This window comes from Fringilla coelebs (assembly GCF_963513975.1).
Source record: "Fringilla coelebs genome assembly, chromosome: 3".
Taxonomy (NCBI): Eukaryota; Metazoa; Chordata; class Aves; order Passeriformes; family Fringillidae; genus Fringilla; species Fringilla coelebs.
In genome coordinates this window covers 27,427,251-27,451,986 of record NC_140030.1, presented here as the reverse complement: position 1 = coordinate 27,451,986, position 24,736 = coordinate 27,427,251, and the positions used below count along the sequence as shown (strand labels likewise).

The following is a 24,736-nucleotide window of genomic DNA, read 5'->3' as shown; positions in this document are numbered from 1 at the left end:
AAACAAATTGAAATACATTGAATTGTTTAGGCCAAATTATGTTAATATATATAATTTCATTTATTAAATCTTATTTTAAAATTACTAACTTTTATTAGATATTCTGAATGTTTTTCTGGTCATCATGTAATTTGCTGTCTTAGAGAAGGCAGTCTTTAGACACTGATCTCTGCTCTGTTGCCTCTAAAATTTTGGCATATAATATAATTCTTATTTTAAATTCTTAAGTTATTTACGATTAAAAAAGAATTTTAAGTTCTCCATGGATTTATGTTATTTTGGATTTATTTTACATTGTTCATAAGTTTATTTCATTTAAAATAGATTTTTAACAAAAAATCTTTAAGAAATAATTTGTAAACTATTAAAATATAGTTGGTTATCCACACTGCTAATATAAAATTTAATGCTTTGCATATCACATAGTCTCTTAAAGTGATCACCTTTCAGAGTAAAAAATGCACAAGTGTATTCTGTCATGATTTCACTGGCAGCAACAATGATCTTCCGAAGCTCTAAATATCACTAATGCACCCTGATTAAAATCCTTACACCAGATACTTTGGAGAATAAAACTTTGGTGATCTGGGCATGTAAGAAACAGTTCATTTCCTACAGCAAAATAAGAAGTAAAGTGATTTCATAAAGCAGTTCTGAAAGTCCTAAGTAAAATAGCTCTTTACTCAAGATCATATCTATTACTGCTTGTTGCTTGTAAGTTGGTGGTACCAGAGTGTTAGATACAAAACACAAAATGCAAGATGCTTTGTGAGTCACTGAATCTAAAATATGTTTTGTCTAGACAGCCATTTGTTGGCTGGAGTAATTATAGTTAGTGCTTATAACAATAACTGTTGAATTTATACTTCAAATCTAAAGAAACTAACAACTAAACTTTTGCTTTGTAATGAGACTTAAAGTGCATAGAGGATAGATATTTTGAGTAAGAAAACTGTGCTTCCATAGTCTTCTTTGCACTAAAATAGCCTTTGAAATATGTCTTACTCAGGGACTGCTTTTCTCTACATGATTCCAGAATCCTTTGATTTTGTAAATGTTACTATAAATCCAGGAAAGTTTGTTGATAATCTAAGGACACCAAAGGGTGTCTAGCAATTATTTGGCTTGATATTTTACCAAGATTCTTTGTGAGGGAATCTGAAGATACAATGTAAACAAGTGGAACTTTCATGACTGTTTGTGGAATTATAAATGAAATGGAATTTAATCAGCAAATTAAAACTAGAAGTAAAATATAATCTAGGAGTACAGATATATCTTCATTGATGCAAAGCTGTCTGACACATTCTGAATGTGTACTCCTGTAAAATTACGTAAAGAAAGAATTAGAAAAAAAAATATATATCTTAACATTCCACTGAGATTGATATTAAAAATATAACGAAAACAATGATAATAATTTCACTTCAAATGCTCAGTATAACATGTTTATTTAAACACAATGTGTTGTGATCTCTTGTCCTGAAGGTCACTTTAATAACTGAGGTGTTAATCTCTTCTTCTAAATCTTGCCATCTGAATAATCTTACGTCAAAATATAACCCGGATGATTCAGACACGCTTCAAGTGAAATAATTTTCATGTTAATGAAAAATTTATTTTATATTTAAGTATAAACCATAAGTGTCTGGGTGACCAACTCTGCTGTAAAATGGATTTAATAAGAATACAAGTTTTTTGACTCTAGAACTTTGTTAATTTTTTATAGCTTAATGTGAAAGGATTCTAGGATTACCAAATTGTGACTGTCTTCATTGAAAGACTTGATCATTCCTTAGACTTTACCTTTTGTTTTTCTTTATTTGAGGTTAAGAAAACAATTTTAAGATCTCTTTGAGAGACTAAAATGTTTGGGTTTTTTTTTTAATGTGTTGGGTTGACCTTGCCCTGCTGCCAGCTGATCATCCAGCTGTTTTTTCAGTCCCTTTCATCAACAGAATAAGAAAAGAAAGTAAACATTCAAAAACTCATGGGTCAGTGACATAGTAAGTAACATTGAGTGCGCTCTCAGTAAGTTTGCCAATGACACCGGGCTGTATGGTTCAGCTAATTTACTGGAGGGAAGGGATGCTGTCCAGAGGGCCTTTGCCACACTGTAGGGATGGACCTGGGGGAACCTCATGAAGCTCAACAAGGCCAAGTGCAAAGTCTTGCACGTGTGTCTGGAAAATCCCAAACTGGAACTGCTGTTTGACAAGGAAGTCAGGTCAACATGGCATGGCAGTGTGCACGTGCAGCCCAGAAAACCACCCATATTGTAGGCTGCAGCAGAAATAATGTGGCCAGCAGGTTGAGGGAGGTGATTTTCCTTCTCTGCTTTGCTCCTGTGAACACCCACCTGTGTCTAGCTCAGGTGTCCCAGCACAAGAACAACACAGACCCTTTGTAATAAGTCCAGAGAAAGGTCACAAAAAAAGGCGACAGGATTGGAACACTTCTCCTGTGGAGAGAGGCCAAAAAGGTTGGGGCTGTTAAGCCTGGAGAAGAGAAGGCACCAAGGAGACCTTATAGCCGTCTTCAAGTGCATACAGGGGGGCTATGAGAAAGCTACAGAGGGACTGTTTAAATGTCACATAATGATAGAACAAGAGGGAATGGTTATAAACTAAAAGAGGTAACTGTGTCTGTCATGAGGCAATCCCTGGTCTCTTCTCACAGAAGGTGCCTCACAGCTCCTCCATCAACACTTTCTCACCTCCAGTCAATATCAAAAATAAGATAAAATAGAATGTGCTATACAAATGCAAAATTCTCGTTCAAATGGCCAATTACTGGCTATCATCCGAAAGATGCCAAAAAATGACTAAATAGCATGAAGTCACTGATTTCAGTCATTTTTGCAGAGCAGTAATTATTCCTTAGCTTTAAATAGTTATTCTGTTAAGCACTGCTCTCTCTTTCTTATCTTCCCTATGAGATGAGTACAAACTGACATTTGGAAGTGACTAAGTTTGTACTTAAGTTATTTGCTACATGAAGTCAAAATCTTGCCTTAAATATTTCAGCTTGTATTTTATGTTAGTTTTGAGGCCCAGTCTTCCTTATCATCAGCCTCAGACCCTGCTGTTCATCTTGACTATGTGACAATGGAAACTGCTCCACTTTTCCTACAATAGGTTCACCCAATGAAAAAGTCCCACAAAATTTAATCAGTTAAAAGGGAGAGAAGTTTACTTTGTCTTTTTGACCTTCCCAGCTGCTTTTACAGCTTTGTACTGCCAGGCAGCTCTGGTAGTGATTGCATCTGCACTCCTCAAGCCTCGTTGCATTTCTTGCAACTCCAGTAGAAGAAGAGTAACTACACTACTACCTGAAGTGACCACTTATTTTGTCAGATAGGAGGAATCTAATGACAGGCTCCTTGAGATGTTAAAGCAAGAGGCAGCTTACATATAAAGAGGTCAAAACTGACTGGCACACTGAGAACAAATTCAACATGCAGAATGACAGATGTGCATTTCTGTACTAAATGTAGAGTTTGTGGTGTCTATTTTTTAGTTTTAATATTAGTGTATTTACATAAGTTTGGGGAACTTAAGAAACTTTAGGTTTGGTGAACACACCATAAGAATGGCACAAATTTGCTTTATGCATTTTTCTGAGAAGTGCTATAATGACTGTGCTATATTCTGATTTGTGAGGAAAGGAGGGGGCACTGTTGCTGGACTTGTTGAGCTTGAACACTATTCAGCAAAGATTTCCTAGGCCAGAAAGAGCCTAGAACAGTAAGGTATAACCTCATTGAGTATTTGGCTTGAAGTGACAAGTCGGGACTGCTAGCTGTCTCTCCTGGGAGCCTAGGTCAGGACACAAACATTCTTTTTCCTCTCAAAGTGACTTATGGCCAAGTAGAGCCTTAAGACATACTTTAAACAGTTAAGTCTTAGTCTGGTGGCAGCTTTGCTTCATTGCTGCTTCTCCTTGTTCATGGAAAAGAGTGTTCAAGAAGGTAGGGCCAACAGGATAAATAGGAAACACCTGACAGCTCAGATGCAGAGAAGAAGCACACATTCAGTGAAAGGAACAAGCATGGGCTACTTAGGAGGAATATTAAGTCATTGCCCAAATATGCAGAATTGAAATTAGGAAAGGAAAAGCTAAACTAGAGCTGAGAATAGAGAAAATGTGCAAAGCCATAAGAAAACTTTTTATATACATTGGGAGCAGAAGGAAGACCAATAAAATGTGGACCTATTTCTCAGTTGGATGGGGGACCTTGTGACAAAAGACATGGAAGAATTTGTGGCACGCTTTTCTTCAGGTTTTATGACTAAAGATCAGACTTAAACCTTCCAGTGTTCTAAGCCTCGTGGCAGAGTTGAGGATATTCTTTTTCTAACTAGCCTCCTGATAGAATATGATCAATTCACCACAACCAACTTTTTCCCAGTCTAGTTTTCCACCCTTTTAGACAAAAAATCCTAACTTGTGTACAGGAATATTGTGGGAGACAGTATCAAAGCCATGCTAAAATCATGATACATACACTCCTAGGAGCTCCAGAGCTATTAGAGTTGTTCCCTACTTACTGCTAACTAGGAGAGTCCTTGTACTTTTCATCCAGTGTAACTTTGGAGGGATCTTTGAATGCATTGAAATATATCATTGTGCATGCTTTAAAGGAGTCTCTATTTTGTAAGAGTTACCAAGGCCCAGAGGATTGAAATCTCAATTTCCACACAAATTGCTCTGCTACAAATACTGAGACAAAGGAACATTTAAGCAGCTCTAATGTGAGAACACCACAAAGGAACACTACATATCATAATGCTATTCTATTTTTCTGGGGCTCCATGATATTTCTTTGAGCTTTGTATAAGTTGTAAAGGTATTTAATATCTTTCATATTAAATTATTGTAGTATTTAGTAAATAAAATATTTTAAATTTTATAAGAATATTTCAATAACTATTTCTCATGCTGCATTTTGTTGTACTGTGGACTGAAAAATTATTGACTGGTTTTAGCCAGGACAGGGTTAATTTTTGTAGTAGCGAGAAAGGGGTATGACTAAGGCTGGGATGCTATTCTATACCACTTCAGGTCATTGTTGGGAGCAGGATGAAAGGAAGTCTCTCTTCCAGGGAGAGGGGGTCCTTCCAGTCAAGAAAACCTGGTGGGGAAAACTGTCCAGTATTTGTTTCTTTTCATGGGCTTTCCATGTAAATTGTTTCTTTTTTTATTGATGTTGTTGTTATTGCTAATTTCTTTATCTCATTGTTGTTTCTAGTAAATTTTTCTTGTCTCAACTCCTGATCTTTCCTTTTGTGCCTCCAGTTGGAGGGGGGGAGGGGAAGAGGCAGCGTGGTTCTATTGGCAGCACTGAATATGGTTCCTAACCCACAACAACTGGGAACTAGTTAGAAAGAAAGAAACAAATTAATCATATATAAATAGTAAGATAGAAACAAGCAATTCATCACTTAAGAACCTGTGGATATTTCAGTCACTCACAGAAATAAATATGTAAAGCAATGAATGCTGACAGATGGTTTCACTTTGCAGAACACAACATGCTACATGTTAAAACATTTCCTATAAAGATGAGCTTCTTATTCCCAAAAAATATGATAGCATCTTTTTGGATTTATATGGGAGAGGTTGAATTTGACATGATTTTTATAAAAAGTGTAAGAGAATTACAAGGATATAATAAAATGCATGCTAGTCACAAGTAATTTTTCATATACCATAATCACATTCTTGGTGCATTTTCATCTGCTTCCTTGCACCCACGTCATACTTCTGATTCTATGCATTTTGTCATCGACTAGGTTACTAGGTCAAGCTGTACAGGGGAAATTTCATTTTTGAATCAGAATAAATCAAGTTGGAAGGGTCCTCCTGAGGTCTCTAGTCCAATTGCTTCCTGAAATCAGTTTTAGCTATGGGGTCAGACCAGGATGCTCAAGTCTTTGTCCAGTTGTGTCTGGAAAACCTCCAAGCACAGAACAGTTCTCATATCTGACTGAATATTTAAAATGTAATGCAAATAATACATTGCTTTACTCATAGTAAATGTGATTTTTTTGTGTTCCAGGAAGAGAAAGAGAAGTTTCATTTTTAGCTGAACCACAAACTTTGTCTTTCATTGTCATTTGAATCTAAAGAATGCATAAAAATGCTTCCATTTTAAAAAAGATCATATACAACATAAAACATGCCTAATGGAGAGGAAAATCAAAACAACTACTACTACCAGTAATGATAATAGCAATAATAATAATAATAATAATATATAATTTTAATATTAGTGTATCCTGAAGACTATACTTACATTGCTTTAAAGTGGTGACAGAACATTTTTTTTCTTTATGCCTTTAACACATAGTACAGCTCTCCAAATTTCCTTTATTTCAATTTTATTTTACATGTCATTTTATACCACAATGTTAAAATAATAAACAATGACTACGCTGGATAAAACATTTTTTATCTGTAAGATATGTGAGTGTGTTTATATTAATATAGGAAATACAGGAAATATATACATATTATATTCAGTGCAACAGAAATTCTTTTCTCCATATTGAACTGCATTAGTTCAAATGAGAGATTCATTGTTTCTTAGAAATTGTCTTTCACTTAGAAGTTTCCAGTTATCTTTTAGTTTTAAAAGTTTTCTGGAATTTTAACAAGGTCATTGATCACACTAGATCCTATCTTCTTAAAGTCAAAGTTAAGAAGTCACAGATATTGAATTGATACTTGCAGCTTGCCCAGCTATAGTGCAACAATGTGATATTGCCTCTGGAAATATTGACAACTATGTTAATTTTCTTATGATGTTTCCTATATTCAGACATGAATTAATAGACTTACTTGCAGGGTTTCAGGTTTACCTTGTTCTATATCCATTTTGTAAGCTTATACAACTGCCAACTAAATCTTAATTCTTAACTGCTATATCTTTAGGTGTGGCTTGATTTCTTCATTTTGTATTTCAGTAAATATTTCTGCCTTCAGCAGGGGGATGCCCCAGCTGTGCACTGATCCAGCAGTGCAAAGGCTCAGCCTTGCCATGGCCTGATCCAGTTGCTGGTTTAACCCCCGTGCTGGATCCAGTGGCTGCTGCCTGCTCTGCCCAGCTTCAGCTCTGGGGTGGCCCCACTGGAGAGGGGGTGACTCTCCCCAGTGTCACTGCCTGACAAACCATGGCCCTCTGTGTGCATGGGGTTTTGAGGGGCTAGGGTGTCTGGACACCACTCCCAGGCTACTGCTGGCAGCCTGGGAGCAGGAAAGGTATAAAGGGAAACCCAAGCAGAGCCCAAGACTATGGGAATAAGAAAGTATCAGTATCATGTTCCTTCAAACAAAGAGAAGAAAGAAATCATGCTCCAGTCTAAAGTTCAAATATCAACATTACAGTACAAGGTACAGGTGATATTTTTATATTTTATCCCTCTAGTTCTTGTACTCACTTTTAAATTAAATGGGAAAATATAGTTCTCAAGAGCCATGCATACGTATCCAAGGTCCATAATTGATATTTAACAAAAATAAAAGTTGTCAAAGTTTCAAACAGAGAAAATTAACTTTTTAAAAATTGTTTTAATTACTTTTTTTCCTGTGGTCGTCCAATCTTATTTTGTAAAGTTCTCTGCAGTGGAAATCAAACCTTGTCTAAACAAAGAAAAAGATACTTCAAAATAAGTGGTAACCTTTCAAATTTACTGCAGTCCAATCAGCACCAATTGACTTTGACTTGATATAGGTGAAATAATTGCCTGAAATAAGTGTATTACTGACACAAAGTACAACAGACATAGAAAATCTAAATCTCTTGTATTAGTCACTAAGTTATAATAAATCTAACTTAAGATGAAATCAACAAAAACAAGCTCAGTGACCTTTTCAGCCCTAGTTTTCCATGCACAGCTCATAGAAGTTTTCTTAACAGATTATTTACTCATAACAGACTAAATGAGACAATGCTAAAATGATGTTGAAAGGATGTTATGCCTTTCACAAGATTAATGTCAATGTGACAAAATGAGTACTTGTTCTTTACAGTCACTTACTTTTTTTGTTTTTAGATTTTTAAGAAATTATTTAACAAATAATTGTTTTTCTTTCTGTAACTGGAATATGCTCTGAAATATGGTTTTTAGTATTTCTGCTCATGTTTAATTTGGAACTTTTCATTCCTTAAATTTATGCTATAGATTTCTAGTTTATATCCATAATTGGCTTCATTACTGGTTATACAAATGATATACCTATTAATTGATCTTTTGGTTCACATCTGTCTATTATGAAATCTCATGGAATGGTCACAAGTAGTTGTCAGTAGTCTTATAGTATTTGATACCAAAATTGACTTGAACAAGGGAACTAGGCGCTGGCTGAACAATTCTGAAAGGACATCTCTCCTTTTCTCTCAGTTCTTTCTATTTTCAAAAGGATATAAAATTTTCAGTTACTGGAGAAAGACCAACTTTCTTTTTCTTTTTCCTATATCATGTTTAAATTATATAACATTCTAATTTATTACTCTTTTCCATTTTTGATTATGCCCTCAGCAATCAATTGCTTTTTATCATGCATTTGTTTTCCTTTTCCAGGTAGAAAATATTTGACTTTCTTGCTGCACAAAATTCTGTGTTCTTCCTTTTTGTCTTTTCAAACTATTCAATTCTCATAAACTGGTGTCTTGAATTTTTAATCTTCTCTAGCAGCACTCAAATATCAAACATCAATAAGCTGTCATCACTTTATATTTCTCATTTTTCATTACATATGTAAACATAACCATCCTTTTGGTTTTTACACTATAGGCAATTCCAAATGGATATTTTTTATTGATGAATATCATTAGCTATATGAACAATCTATGTAACTAAATGCAATTATCTGGAAATATTGATATTAATAAATATAGTGTTATTTGGTTTGAGTTTAGAATTTAAAACTTAGTTGCATTTTCTGGATTTTTAAACAGGTGATAGGTGTGAAGTAAATATAGATGAATGTATGTCTTCTCCTTGCCTCAACAATGGAAGCTGCATTGATGGCAGCAGTTCCTACAAGTGTCACTGTAAGAGAGGTTTCATCGGAACAAACTGCGAGATAAATGTTAATGAATGCTTGCCAAATCCTTGTCTTCATGGAAGGTGACTATTTTTATTTAACTATTATTATCTCCATGATAATGTACCTAACTAACAATATTCAATACTTAATGATATGGGATGTTTGATAAATATACTTTTAATTATGTTCTTCCATAAAGGAAGAGTACAAGAACACTTAAAGATGACAGATGTTGCCTGCCTAATCTAAGGTAATATAGTGACATTATCTCAATTTCTCCTGCATTTTTGTTCATTACCATAACTAGTATTCAGTAAGTGGGGATTAATTAGTGTTTAATATACTTAAGAGGAAATCTGTAGCTGTTACATGCCAACAGTTGAAATGAGAAGATGTCTTCTAATGTGACAATCAAAATCCTTAGAAAATGCTTCAGCACCCACAGAAGGCACATTTGAAATTCATTATAAAACTATTGAAAAGTACCATGGATTACAGTAGGTTACATCAGTCCACTATTTTGAAATGTGTGGAATGATACTACTAGTGCTGAATCTGGAGCTAAATAAGTAAAGAGTAAATAACACTCTTTTGTATTTCAGATGCATAGATCTCATTGATGGGTATCAATGCTCTTGTGAACCTGGATGGACCAGCTCAAGATGTGAGACAAATATTAATGTATGTTTTCAAAATGTTTTTTTTAATTATAGTGCAAAGAGTAATATGTCATTGAAACTCATTTTTATTTAGTTAACCTCTGAAGTCAGTATACCGAAAATGTATGACAGAAATTCAGTTGTTTAAAATCCATTCTGAAAAGTGCACTACTTTTTGCCTACATGACAGTGCATTAGAAAAGACCATTAAAAAAAATGTCGAAAGAAGTTTAAAGGTGAAGTGTGAATGATAAATCTGGGAAGCTACAGCAAGCTAAGCTGACATTACCTGAATATCATTTGTTCCTCAGTTTGGGATGAACAGTACCATTACCTAATTTGTGTATTTGAGTCTCATTTGCTGTAGTTTAGCTGCATATTTGAATAGTAAACCTCAAGGTACAATGTTCTACACTGAAAGTTGCCATGATTTGTCTTTAACTTTCAAAAATCATGCAATAATAAAATTCTGCGTATAAAACCATGGGGTACTAAATACGCTGCCCACTTAGTCCTCTGAAGTTCATTAATAGTTTTATGTTCTCATGGGGAATGTCTGTGGTCAAGAAGGGATCCATATATAAAAGTCTGTGCTGTGCAGATTTCCATGGTCAGCAAACCAATTTGTATAAGGTGACTACATCTGGCAGAACAATGAACAGAGTTTACAATATTGACTACACTTTGCAGAAGGTATTGAATTGATTTAGACTTTTTTAGGGTTTTTTGCCAAACTGAGTTTATTATGATCTTGGGATATGATCCTTTTAAATGCATTTGGTCTCATGAGAAAATCTGGCATGAGAAAGTTTGCCATAAACCTTCCTTCAGTCTATCTGGCTTCTAATATTGCACTACTGAATTGTCAAAAAACATTCCAAAATGTTACAAGAACTTCTTCTTAACTTATGTATGAATACAGGGACTTTTCATAATTTTTTATTTACAGCTTAAAGTACTAAATAACTCTCAACAATGTGTCATATTACATAAAGGAAGTATGGTCCATAATTTTTCTGTTGAAAATCCAAGTCTCACACAAGGTGCAATTCTACCTGGTATATTAGCTTCCAAACTCTTTAACAGAAAGAAAAAGCCAGAAAATAAGTAACCCAGCTCTACAGAATGCCCATCATGATATAATAAGATATGATATTGCAAATCTGTATGTTTATCAGCTGTTGCAAATGCTAATACAGAATACCCTTGGGTGATATTTTCTCCTGAACATCCATGATTTACACTTTTCTCCATTTGAAGAGAACAAGAGATTAAATGACCTGTAGACAACATCATAAAATTATATTCAAAAGATAATCATATTTCATAGTGAAATGTTTGAAAATGCATAGATTAGAAACTCATAGGAAGAACAATACACATATACCATTGACAGATAAGTCTGTCAGAGTAACAGCTTCATTTTCTGATAGTCTTTCAATTTGCATGCAGTATGATTCCTAGATTACACTATGCTGCAAATGTCATATTTTAAAGGTTCTATCATTACATTCATCCTGCTCAGACATATATCATACCTGTGCAACTCCTAAAGTGATCAGCTAAGCTTTCTGACTATGTAGTGGTATGCATATCACAATAATCGTAGTAGACTTATGCTCTGTAATTGTTTTTTTCTAGAGTAGCTTCAGCCACTTCTTCATTTTAAAAAATAATCATTATTTAATCTGATATCTATCTATCTATCTATCTATCTATCGATCGATCTATCTATCTATCTTTTTTTTTTCTTTCTTTCGTAACTTGAAGGTACATTTCTTTGTATTAAGGGCTATGCAATTTCATTTGGTGCAGGAGCCAAGATTCTGTTTAGAAGGAGGTCCGCAGGACCTTTTGTGAGAACAGGCCAGGGACTGCACCAAGGTGGTAACAACCCATTTGAGTCAGCTCCAACCAACCAACTGCAGGGAAGAGTTGAGCCTCTCACTTAAGATGAATGCACCTTTGTAGAAACATATTTAAGAAAGAGCAGAAAACACTGTTCAGCAGACAAAGGAGTGAGGGGGGAAAGAATTGTGAGAAACAACCAGGCAGTATCCAAGGTCATTGAAGAAGGAGAGGGAAGAGGAGCTCAAAATGCTGCAGCAGAGATTGTCGGAGCTGTAGCCCCTGAAGTGAATCATGGTGGAGCAGGTATTTGCCACTGGTTCATGGAGAGAACCATGCCAGAGCAGACAGTTGCACTGCAGCCCACATAAGACCCCATGCTGCAACATGTGAATATGGCCTGAGAGTGTTGCAGCCCATGGAGTGACCCAAGAGCAGCAGGCTGTAGGCAAGAACTGTGATGCACGGAGAGAAACTCACACAGGAGAAGTTTCATCCTGCAGCACATAAAGATGACCCACACTGAGGCAGGGGGAAAGTGGGAGAAAGAAGGAGGAGCAGAGAGGAGCTGGTGTGAACTAAGATCCCTCTCTTCTTACCCCATCTAAGCTTTTCAGGGTGAGATGAGGAAATAGAACACTTTAAAATAGAAGAGTGAAAATGAGCCTGGGAAGAAGTGGAGTGTGGATTTACGTTGTCTTTCTGTTTCTCACTGGTCTATTTGTAGTTGAATGCAAATTATTATTTTACCCATGTCAAGTCTGATTTGTTACAGTAAATGGTAAGTGATCTCTCTCTGTCCTTATCAATCTAGGAGCTTTGTCATCTTCTTTTCTTTCCTTGTCATGTATGAGGATGGAGAGTGAGAGAATGGCTGGGTGGTCTTTACAAGGTCAGCAACTAAGATGATTCAAATAACCAGTTTAAAAATAATATTTATGTGTGTATATGTATTTCCCTAGGCATACTTGGATCTTCTTTCTTTACTTTATTACCCTGAATTTTTTTCTTATTTACCCTGGATTTTTTCATCCTCGCTTATGTGGCTATAGACTTTTCAAGAAAATACACTTCAAAACTTTCTCTGATTGTCTAATACTTTTAGGTACAAAATAAGCACTACATATCTTTGTAGTTATAGCCTATAACTTTTGCATATCAATTATGGACTGTGTATATTAGAACTTCCCTATCTACTACAGTTTCCATTGCTTTTTCATTTACGGAATTCACTAAAAAACAAGTAACAGTAAAAATATATGCACTCTATGAATCAATTTCAATACACACAATTTCCTGTGACATTTGCATATTTTTGAAATTATAAAATGAATGCACATAATGGAAAATTGATCTTTCCTCTCTGATAAGCATAGAATAATAATATGTGCAGTAATAGCAATTATGGTTAGTAATAGACATTGCTCCTTACTTTTTTTTGGCTTTTTGTTTCTTTGCTATGATGGATGAGACATGATTGACAGATGTGCTTCTTCCATGCTCAGTTAAGATGGCTCATCCTGTCAAAAAAGAAGCAAAAAGTGTTTGAGTCTTTACACAGGAGAATATTCAGCTTGTTGTTGTTTTGTCTTGTATCTGATAGAAAGCTGTGATCAGACTGCATCCTAGATTTGTTTTATATGGTTTTACTGATCTTTTATCTCTATTTTCATAAAAGATAGAAACAAGTGTAAATGAGGAAAATCAGCTAATTTTCTGTGCAAAAGCACCACAGCTTATGCACATGCAGAGGCAACTTCAAGCAAATAAATATTTATTCATCAGGACCAGCCAGATTGTGCAAAAGACGGGTATGGCCAACATTTGTGGATGTACAAAGACCCTCAGATAATAAGGTGGATGCTTTTCATGTCTCTCTGAGACTTTTTCACACTCCTGGGTATTTTTATCTGTTGCTAACTAGTTTAAAAAGCATTTGGTAAAGTAAGTAATTTCTTGAAATAAGCTAAACTGAGACTAACTTCACAAAAAAAATGTGGTTTATGCACAAGATGCACATAGATAAATCTAACAGTAGGAAGAAAGGGAGATACCCACTTTATTCTGTAAAACACAATATCTGTAATTACAGACCCACAGGACAATTTCAGTATGTGTAATACTTCAGAGACATCTGGCCATGACATAGGAAATTTATTTTAAGTCAGAGTGACTGAATTAGAGAGTCTTTTATATAGAAAGTAATAGGAAAAATAGATAATATAGATTGGTGAAGCAAAGAAATGAATGAGACCTACAAGAATGTTGAAGAGGAGTTTCACCCCCAAAGTGCTAAGCCCTTTGAGGGCATTCAACTGACAGGCATAGTTATAACCTATGACATGAGAAAATCCTATCAACTGATATGATAGTATGATCTTGCATCACAGATACTCTAGTAACAGAGTATATCCTACACTCCAGGAATATTAAATTATTATATTCAGTTTCAGAAAAATAAACTTTGCAAAAGTGAGGCCCACAAGCATATTAACAGCTATTAAACAAATAATGTTAAAATCCCCAGTAAAATGTGTGCCATAGCTGAAGAATGCAAAGTGCTTCAAAGCCCCTGACTGGCTTAAGAAGGAAACTTTGGACTGTCACAAGGAAAAAAAAGGGCATTTTAATAAATAGACAGCTTGCCCATATGGAAAGAATAGAAAAGTTTTCAAAACATATTAATTCAAATTTGACAGGAACTTCAAAAACCTAAACCAAAAATTTGACAGTGTCTTTTAAAGAGCACTCTAACTTCTAAAAATTTATTCACATCTATCAAAGTCTGGAAGCAGGAAATAGGTGGGATTTCTTGATGGTGAAAGCACAAAATGTGCACTCAAACAGGGTTTGAGAGAAGCTTAGTGAATTCTTTGCATTTGACAAATGTCAGAAGGACCTCACAGAATGGAAAGAGGGAAAAGGTGGCAGATAAGCTTCAGTGTAAAGTAATATTCTAGGGAGAAATAGCCTCACACAATTAAATTCAACCATCAGTTAAAATTCAGGAAAGAAGATTTGAACAATTATTGACAGTTCTCTGAAGTCATTGTCTCAATCTACAGTCACAGCAAAGCATAGCAAAAAATCTTGCTGGGCATGATCAGGAAAAGTATGAGGAACAAGACAAAGAGATGATTTCCCTGCCACAGAAAACTGAGGTGGGCTCATACATTAGTTACAGTGCACAGTTTTGGACCTTGCACCTTAGGACCACAAGCAGAGTTAGAGAAGTTACAGAGAGCAACAATTATTTTGTGAATTGCCTAGCTTACATAAAAGAAGATATATAAAGACCTGAAATTGTTCCCTTTAAAGAGGGGAAATTGGAAGGAAATGTAATTAAGATATAGAAAACTGTTGCAGTGGAAGATAAATAGAAAATCACTTCCCCAAATTCTGTAGTGAGGAACAGACACTTGGGGGGGACATGATAAAAATAAACAGAAAAGTATTTGGAAGAAACCAAACTCCTTTCTTTCAGAGGAAGCAGAGAACACCTAGAACTTCCTGCCCCAAAGGCTGGGGAGTCAGGTCATCTCTTAGTAGGTTAAGAAAAATTAGGCATGTCACAGACACCAGGTTCATAAGTGAATGATAAATTAATCAATCAGGGAAATACAGTTTATCCTGTCTGATTAGATGGTTCTGCTTGCTGAAGGGAGGATGCATGGGACATAAATTTTGCTGAAGTAGCTTTCCCTCCATCACTACTATACACAGAATTCTGGGGCAGATGATGCACTGGTCTGATCCAGTATGACCCTGCTTTCTATTATCATCTCAAAATTAGATTTATTTTTACTATTTTTTTTCTCTTCCTTGTGCTCATAACACAAAATTTCAAAGCAAAACATCTTTATCATTTTGAACTCCTTTTGAATTATTTTGGATAAAACCAACATTCTGAAAGGTGGGCCCAAGTTTTCCCTTTATTCAGTCCTCAAGATGTTGTATATAGATTCAATCTACCAAAAGAAAAAGTTAAAAAGTTTTGGGAAGTAAATAATTAAACAAAATGGATACATGATTATATTAACTGCAAAAAATAGTGTAATAATTGTACTCATTAGAAAAATACACTTTATTTATAGTTCTGTTTAACATCAGATAGAAATATATCTGGACCAGTCATCTAAATGTCTCAATATAAATCTCAAACTTTTATATGGCATCAACACTATTGAGATTTAACCCAAAGTATATACAATGTAAAATTAGATGATTTTTTTTTAAATCTGGATTCAGCAAGCATTAAAACCATATGTACATTATATTCTGTATGTAAAAAAATTGCTTTAAAACATGAATTAGCTTCTAAAGCATTTATTTACAGCCTTTTTTACTCTCTACTTTTTTTTTTAATTTAATTACAAATCCTTAGCCACATGGCTCTTGCTTATTAAAAAAAACCTTCAATTTTGTCCTGAGAATAGTGTTGTCCTATCATTAAGTGAATGGAAGTGTGCCTCTTAAAAGCATCTCTCTTTTGTGGTGCAATATATATCTTTAAATTCCTTTCTTAACTTTTCTTTTCTCTCCTTATCTCCCCCTGAAATCACCATAGGGAATTTGAACTAGTTCTCTTAAGAATTATTCCACTTTATATTTACCTTTTTGATACAAAGCAAAACTTCACTTAAATAAAAATAAGTCTACATTTACAATTTTTTTGCATTGAATCTCTTTAATAGAAATAGATTTGAAAGATTAGTTAGAAATAATTTTGTATTTCTAATCAGCATTTCCAAGGCAGACTAATGGAAAACAAAACAAAACAAAATCTTAACTTCCAAAATGCACGTCTAAATTTTTTTTTAAGAAACGGTGTTGAACAGACACATTATTTTGAAAAATAGTGGATTTTTACTATTTTTATTAGTTTGCCAAAATGTGTTCCCTTAGAACTGTTTCAAGCTATGGATTGTAAATTTGGAAATAATATAACAAAATATGTAGGAAGTTGTGCTTTCTTAGACAGAATAACCTCACTTCCAAAGACAGATGTCAGTATGGACCCACAGATTTGGATATGGAAGTAGTATGCCTTGAGCAAAGTGCCTTTCTAGGTCACTTGTTAAGAGTCCAGATTTCAGAACAATTCCCTGCCAGAAGAACCAGTGAACTGTGCCATGCCAAGGTGGACTCTCTTAAGGGACAGTCATTTGCTTCCTAGCACAAACAAGATTTACTGCAGCATGACATTCAGAGAACAGGAAATACAGAGAATAAATAATAAATTATTGCACTCTAATAAATGCAGTGGACCTTGTATGACATTGTTTGAACTGAGAATTCTTTAAAAAATCTACCCTTAAAAGAGCTGCATAACTAGAAATTTCAATATTCTTTCACTTTTTTGCCTTGATTTTTAAATTGCCTTGCTATGCTAGAAAAATCAATAAGGACTTATATTTACTGTAAACATAGTTTAGTAAAAATAAATCCAGAAAATCAGCATTCTGTTCTCCTGTTAGAAGTATGTATTTTCCATTCACTTAGATCTCCATGGAAATTAATACTTGTATTTAACTTTTATTTGCCTGGAGCATATGTTTTAGAGAGGCCTCAAGCCTTTATTTTAAGACATGAGGTGGAAGATCAACATTTAGCAGTTTTACAGTGACTGATCCTCAGAAGTCAAGTTGAACCTTATCTCTTGCTGGATATATCTGGATTTGGGGAATCCCGGTGGTTATTTTTGTACTGACTATCTCTGGGAGTTAAATACTCAATTTATAAGAGTTCTTTTGAAAATGTGCATTGCCATTATCTCTCTCTCTCAATTTCTTTGTTGCTTATATAATAGAGCCATCAAGAATTCTGGAACTTCTTATAGCAAAGAACTCACATTGATTATTGCTTTTAATAGCTTGAAATAGATCTATAATCCATAAATTTGTCTAATAATTTTTAATCCTTATATACAATGTTTTCAGCAGCATCATATGAAAATTATATATGATGTAATAATTGTTTTGAAAAAAATTGTATCCTAAAACTTCTGTTAAGTGTTATTTTTCTTAGATTTAACTTACTGTGAAGTATTTTAGCTAGCACTTTAATGATGTAATAGTTTACATTTTTTGACCTGCTTTGTAGTAAACAGATTCCAGAACTTGGCACAATGTCTCAGTTTCCACTAATCATAAAAAGAGAAATAAACACCTCTAAGTCATAGTGTAAGTCATAGTTCCCCTCTCTGAACACTTAAGAGCAGAATTAGCAATTTTTCCAAAGCAGTGCATTGAGAGTCCGTGTTAGTAGCTTGTCCATTATAACTTTTAAATATTTTCCAAGTTCATTGCCTGTTAACAACATTTAAACTCAATGGATCCCATTAGGTCAAAATGGAGAAAGTCCATGCTCCACAGAAAAATAACAAACTCAGAATAAGAAATGCCTACTGAAAGGGACCCCTCATGCTTTACTCCTGGAGGTCAGATGTAAGAAAATTCAAAAGATATCTGGATGAGAATAAAGTGTGTCAGACTAGTGAAGAGTTATTAAAAACTTTACACAAATAATTACAACAGCATAATTTTTATTTTGTTAAAATTATTTGTTCTTTGCATTGGAGTTTATGAAAGCCATCCATGTTTTGAAAGATGAGCCGGGAAGGGGTGCACTGGTATGCTGTAAAGTGTGAGTACTGGGAGTCCCTTACACATGTGAGGAAAGTTTGGGAATAAGCAGAGCACCTCAACTGAAGACAATAAGGGTGGCGCATTTTGGTGATGGTGTAAGGGAGAAAAACCCTTCAGAACAAGGAGAAGATAAGGCCTTAGGAGCAGTTTTCTGTCCTGGTTTCCTTGTCTGTGTGTGGCTGTAGCTCTGGTTTGACTGAAGCTGCCCTTGAGTGGAACAAACAAAACAGAAAAGGAAAAAGAAAAGCGGCAATGATGGCCACAGGAAAGCTAGGCATCACGGTTCTGTTTGGACAGGTTACTTGCTCTGATAGTATAGGAAACAAAGTTTTACAGCCTATGAACACCTAGGTGTGGTGAGTTCCCTTTGTCTGGCTGCCACACATCCACACTGCACAGCCACTCCTGCACTCCACGTCCTTATCAGGAGAGTGTGAGGAAATAAGAAGAGAAGCTTGTGGGTCAGGATAAGGATGGGGAGATTGGTCATCATTACCAATTATTGTCACAAGAAAAACAGACTCAGCCCAGGAAAGAATAATTTAAATTACTGTTAACAAAAAACTAAAAGACTTTCTTTCCAACCTGCCAGGAAACATGTTTCTGCAGAGTCTCCTCCCTAGGGGCTGCAGCTTCTTCCAGGAGCATGGTCAAGCATGGGCTCTCCCATGGCCTGCAAGCTCTGTCAGGGCACATCTACCCGCTGGTCTCATATGTGGCAGTGTGGATAGCTGCTCCTATCTGCTCCTTTGTGGGCTAGAAGGGCCCAACCTGCTTCACATTGGTCTTCTTGAGGATCTTCTCAGGGATCCCTGGTGGACACTGCCTCCCCATCCTTCTTCTCTGACCTTTCAACCTGCAAGGGGTTTTTTTTTCCCACACTTTTTCCTCCCTCCTGTCTCCAAAGCTTTTCTACAAATTTTTATACACTTTGTAAACACGTTGCTGCTGTTCCTGCCGTGGGCTCAGCCCCACCCCGCGGGGGTGGTTGGATCCGGCTGGAACTGGCTGTGTCTGGCTGGAGCAGCCCTGGCCTCCTCTCACAGAGTGTCCTCCCCACCCACTGTGTTGTATTGCACTAAATAGTTTATTTAGTTGTTGTTTTGGGCGATGGGAAATTTTACGGAGTATGTTAGATCACGTGGATGGTTTTTCCCCTCCCCCATCACATGGTCTCTCCCTCACACCCCCCCCCCGTTATACACCTGGTGGTCTGTCCCATGGGTACCTGTCCCTGCTCCCTTCCCCTTGGGTATCAAACTCCACTGCGAGGGTGCCACGCGCTCTTTTCTACCTGGGCGGTCGCTGTCACCAGAAGTGTCCTGTCCCAAGCCAATAAACAGGATACTTGTCCCCACATGGAGAAGAACGCTTCTCGTCTTTTACTTTCGTCTATGCAAGTCTGTGTGGGCTAGAGTCTGAGCTAGCCAGATTTGGACTCATATAAAGCCCAGAAACTCATGGATTCCTGCACCACTGCAAGTGAAACCTTGCCAGGCGTCGCTGTTTTAACAGCTCTTTTAACCTGAGTTACCTCAGTCTCTCGTGTGGAACAAAGCCGTCTGCCAGGCCTGCAGCAGTGCGTTGCTGGTTGGGCCGGAGCACAGCTGGGCGGTGAGGCCGCGTGGTGTATGAGACTGAAAGCCTCGTACAATGAGACTTCCAGTGTTCTCAGAGGAAACTAAAAACAAAAGCAGGGCTTGAGAAAAATGAAGAAATCTTGGAGAACAGTAATTAACAGGAGTACTAGATGTTTGTAGGAAGTCCTGAGGAAGAAAACAAGTTGGGCGCCAAAGCTGCTGCTGTTATTGCCCTGCGACCTCTCAGCGTTATGACTGCTCAGTGGGCCCTGGAGGTCTCAGCATGTTCCCTGCTTTTTAAATTGAATAATTCTGATGAGAAATCTAACTCAGAGCTGAAAGTAATTTTGTGCCTTTTGGGAGGAGTATTAATTTTGGTATTATTTTCTTTGTGGTGGCTTATTTTTGGTTGGTTGTTTTTTTGGTTTTTGGGTGGTTTTCTGGTGTGTGTAGCTTTGGTTTGATTTTTTTGTTTGTTTGTTTGGGGTTTTTTTGGTTTGTTTTGTTTTTTGTTTTTTTTTTTTTTGGTTTTTTTTTTGGTTTTTTTTTTTTTGTTCCTAAACATTTATTGCTAGCAAATTGTTGGTAGAAGCTGCACAAATTCTTAAGAGGTTGGTTGTCAGATCAAGATTTTTTCTCTGAAGCTTAAAAATTATGCATTTTTAAATTCTCATTCAAATTAAAGTTCTAAATTTAGTAAAGATTGAAAAGACCCCACGAAAATAAGAAGCTACAAATTTAAATATAAATAAGTCGTTAATTGTAACACTCCTATATATCAACAAATTTGTGTCTTGGAAAAGCTAAAATGACCCATCTTTGTGAATGCTATTCTTGTAGTTTTCATTTTTCTTAGTTATTCAGAGGCAATTTTCTTTATCCGATCACTTCTAAGCAAGAAAAGGTTAAAATTATATATTATTGGATTGAGAACTGGGCAGCTGAGGTGACCAAGAAAATATTTTTCTCCTACTGTACTGAAGAAGAGAGTCAATGTTTCTAGGACTGTGAGTCCCTGTTGTTGCTCTGATTTGGCACCTGTCTGGTTAGGGGTCATGGTTAAGAGTCAATCTCCTATTATATAAAGGAATACAAAATTAAAATAGCATTGGTGTTTCAATGAACTTGTCTTCAGATAATCAGGGTAGCTGGGAATGTTCTGCAGAGCCAACTTTTCCATAATATCATGCTGTGAAATCAGTCTCTGGTGACATTTGAGATAGGCAAAACCTGGTAACAGTTGTCTTACAACTTCAGTTTTTCATCTCATGTTCTTGTTCTTTAGACTAAAAACTACAGCATTTGGTGGTAGTGTGGTAGCTCATCAACTTTGGGATAAAGTTATTTGTGGCATTTTTAACATAGTTCTGCCTTTATGCTGACACAATTTTCCTGCGTGAGTTAAGAGCAGTGCAGACTAGCATGTCTCTGGTAAAAGTGTAGTCTGGTTTTTTGCAAGTCTAATGACAAACTTTTAACTGCAGTGCATCAGAATGTACTGGAAAGTGGTAGGTGTGATTTCTTTCCTACAAACTGTCTGACGTTTATCTTACTGTAAAAACTTAAAAGAACAAAACATTTCACAGAAGAAAAAAAAGTTTTGTGTTGTTCGAAACTTGGTACAACTATGATAGTGTATTGAACCAAAGCTGTGAACTTTAGGCTGAGCTTTGAATTTATCCTTAGTTATTTTGATGATTTCAGTATTTTTGGGAATTTAACTTTTGAATCATAATTAAGTAAAAATTTGATCCATTAATTTATGTAGATTTAATTTATTCTGCTAATGAGAATAAATAAATTTTGAGTTTGTAGTATGGAATAAAAGTGAATACAAATTAAGAAGATTGGACAAGTTAATGGAATAGAAAAAAAGTCAAAGAGTTGGAACTGGGAATTGAATTTTTTTTAAAACAAAGAAAGAACACTACTGTCTGCCAAAAAAAAAAGTAATTAATATAGCAAAAGATTACTTCTAGAACCTAGACATAGAAATTTTGGCAGTCTGTAGGGCTATCTCCATCTTCCTGTGGGATATATAATTCAATTAGCTTATGTAATGCTCACTAATAAATCATCCTATATACACCCAGCTGGAGAGCTTATAGGAAAATAAGTTGTTTTCTCACAATTCCCCATGGATATCTGCATTTACATTCTGTCAAAGCTACTGTATTACCTGCAGGAAATGTGAGTGCCCTTGGATATCCTTAAAGAATTAAACCTTCTAAAGTTACAGGACTGTGAAAATAAATTTAAAATACTGGATTTAGCCAGACTATTTGTGTTGCAGCTGCAAAATAAAACTCCTTTGGGATACAGGTAAAAACTAGGTTTCTGTGATCAAGGGCAAACACATATTTCTTGCACTGTATATTGCACTAACTAAACTCTCCTGTAATTCTGGAGAAATATTAACTTGCTGTTAATTTGTGTGATTTAAATTTGATGATTTTTACATTAGCCTTATCAGAGGAAATTGTTATTATGTGAACACATAAATATGTTTCTATTTGCAATATGAGACATCAATTGCTAATCAGAAAACATTTATCAGGAAATACTGATAAAAAGCTTGTGTTCATTCATTTATATAAGTAATTCTTTATTCTGTCCATAATTGCCTTACTAATGTGTTTCTTTTACAGCAGTAGACCCTAGTGTAAAAAATTAGAAGGAATAATTCTAACAGTGTGGCTCAAAAACATGCTTAAAAATTTAATCATGATTGGGATTGCATACTTTTGGTTGTAAGACTGCTTATATAAAGCTAGGTTTGCATCTCTGCAAGATTAATGAGTAGGAACAAGTATAGTAAGTGTGAGCTGTAATCAAAGGACTCTATATAACAAAAATTGTGTCAAATTAGAGACTTTTGGTGATCAGACAATAAAAAAGTCCAATACTTTTTCTAATCTTCAGATTCAGTCTCTTGCACTTGTTGAGCTGAATGAGTAACTAATGTGTGTAATCAATGTATTATTTTTTTTCTTCTCAGGAATGCGAATCTGCTCCCTGCATTAACGGCGGTTCTTGTCAGGATGCCATCAATGCATTTGTTTGTGTTTGCCTGAGCGGCTACACTGGCAGGTTTTGTGAAGTAGATGTTGATGTTTGCAGAGAGTCCACGCTGAACTCAGTTCATTGTTACAATGGAGGTGTATGTGTTGATGGACCCGGAAGAACATTTCATTGCAGGTTAGTATGAAAACTGTCATATAATTGCTTAAATTAACATTGATTTGTTGATATTTCAGGGCAGTACTGATACCATGTGCACTATATGTGCTCAAATGGATTTGGTGCTCAGTCTAGTGGTCAAATATATTATTATCTTGAACCATTCATTGCTTAACATTAGACTCTTATATCAGAAAAGCTATCTTCTAGTGCTTTTCCAAATCATGTGTGGAAATGTCTAACATAATGTGACCTTGAAATATTTTAAATTATTATGGTATTGCTATGTATGTACTCGTGTGTTTCATACTCAAAGGGAAAATGGACTTGCAATCAAATTTAGATGACAGGTAATTTACATGCTATGTGTGCATATACACATATACAAAACGACATCCTTAAGATCCATCATCATTATTCTCCAGCTGCTAGACTTCTGCCTAAAAGCATATAATTTTATATCCTATAAACTTCTAAAACAGTTTTAAAATAGGCTACTTTATAGACTGTTTATATTATTATGTCAAATCTTAATATCTAAATCCCTTTTCAATGTCTACATTTGTAGAAATATTAAATACTAAGAACTTATTTTGTAAACATTATTAAGAGACAAATGTAAATATCTGCTCCTATAAAATCATATGTTCAAGGTCCCTCTGGGTACCTTACTCCAGTGAATCAACCGCAGCACTCAGCTTGATGTCATATGCAAACTGGGTGAGCATGCCCTTAATCCCACAATCTATGTCCTTGATGAAGATGTTAAATAATGTTTATGTCATGACAACTCAAAAAATATTATCATTTATCTAAGAACTTTCAATACATGCTAAAGTTATTCACACTCCTGATTTTGCAGTGGGCTACTACCTGCACAAAGACGCCTGTTGTGACTCAGATGTCTCATAACCTGTTTCGCTCATTATTGTTTGATGGCCAGATTGAAAATTCAATCCAAATTCAATTGAAAATTCTCCTGTTTCTTCTTTCCCAGCTCATGTTCACTCTAGACTTCTTTTTTTCAAGCTTAGGTACTGCAGCACCCTTTCATCTTTCACAGATTAATCCTCTGAATTAAATTAAATTGCTTATATTTTCCCCTCTTCTGCTTGGGAGCTTACACCAAACATTGTAAGGATATTTACCTTCCACTTGCTTCTGAGCCCAGCATTTACCATCAGGAGGACTTCATGGAACTAGATTCAGGGAACCTGAATGCAATTATAATCAGAATTTTTAGTGTTGCCAAGACTACAAAGGTTTTCATGAGTGTTATAATACTACAGCAGGGTGGGTTGATGCAAGACACAGTTGTGATCCTGCAAAAAGAATTGACATATTTACATAAGTCTCTTCTGATGGGGTCCAGGGAAAGGACTTTTTCAGCTGATTTCCTCTCCTATACTGATATGCTTTAGAAAACAGACATAATTCCCTTTCTTATCATTCAGCAGGTGATACAATTCCAAGTAATGCCTACAAACAGAAGAAAGAAACATAAAAAGATCATAAAGTCAGGTTTGCTACTGTGCTGTGAATGTCACAATGTGAACCCTACTCCTTTTGTACCCTTCTATTCACATGTTTTAAGCAGACTGGACAATGTTCATGTACAAACTCAAGGATAGGAGTTATAGGGAGGATAGAAAAGTGGAACTGAAAAAAAAAGGAAGGCAGAAATATCTTCTACTCTACCAAAACAACACAAACATTCAAATAAATAATGAGTCTTAATACCTGTTACACACTCTGGAATGGGCAGCAA

At 35.5% G+C, this 24,736-nt stretch overlaps 1 protein-coding gene across 1 annotated transcript in view; it reads left to right on the top strand.

Annotated features, from left to right (window-relative positions):
* The window catches only part of EYS (eyes shut homolog), a gene marked incomplete at both ends in the record, with an annotated part of 593,802 nt that overhangs the window by 191,017 nt on the left and 378,049 nt on the right, over positions 1 to 24,736 (top strand). Inside the window, 3 exons of the mRNA XM_084202609.1 lie at positions 8,963 to 9,134; positions 9,657 to 9,735; positions 22,787 to 22,986. Of these exons, the coding sequence (XP_084058735.1) occupies positions 8,963 to 9,134; positions 9,657 to 9,735; positions 22,787 to 22,986 (451 nt within the window). The remainder of the gene's footprint in view (positions 1 to 8,962; positions 9,135 to 9,656; positions 9,736 to 22,786; positions 22,987 to 24,736) is intronic.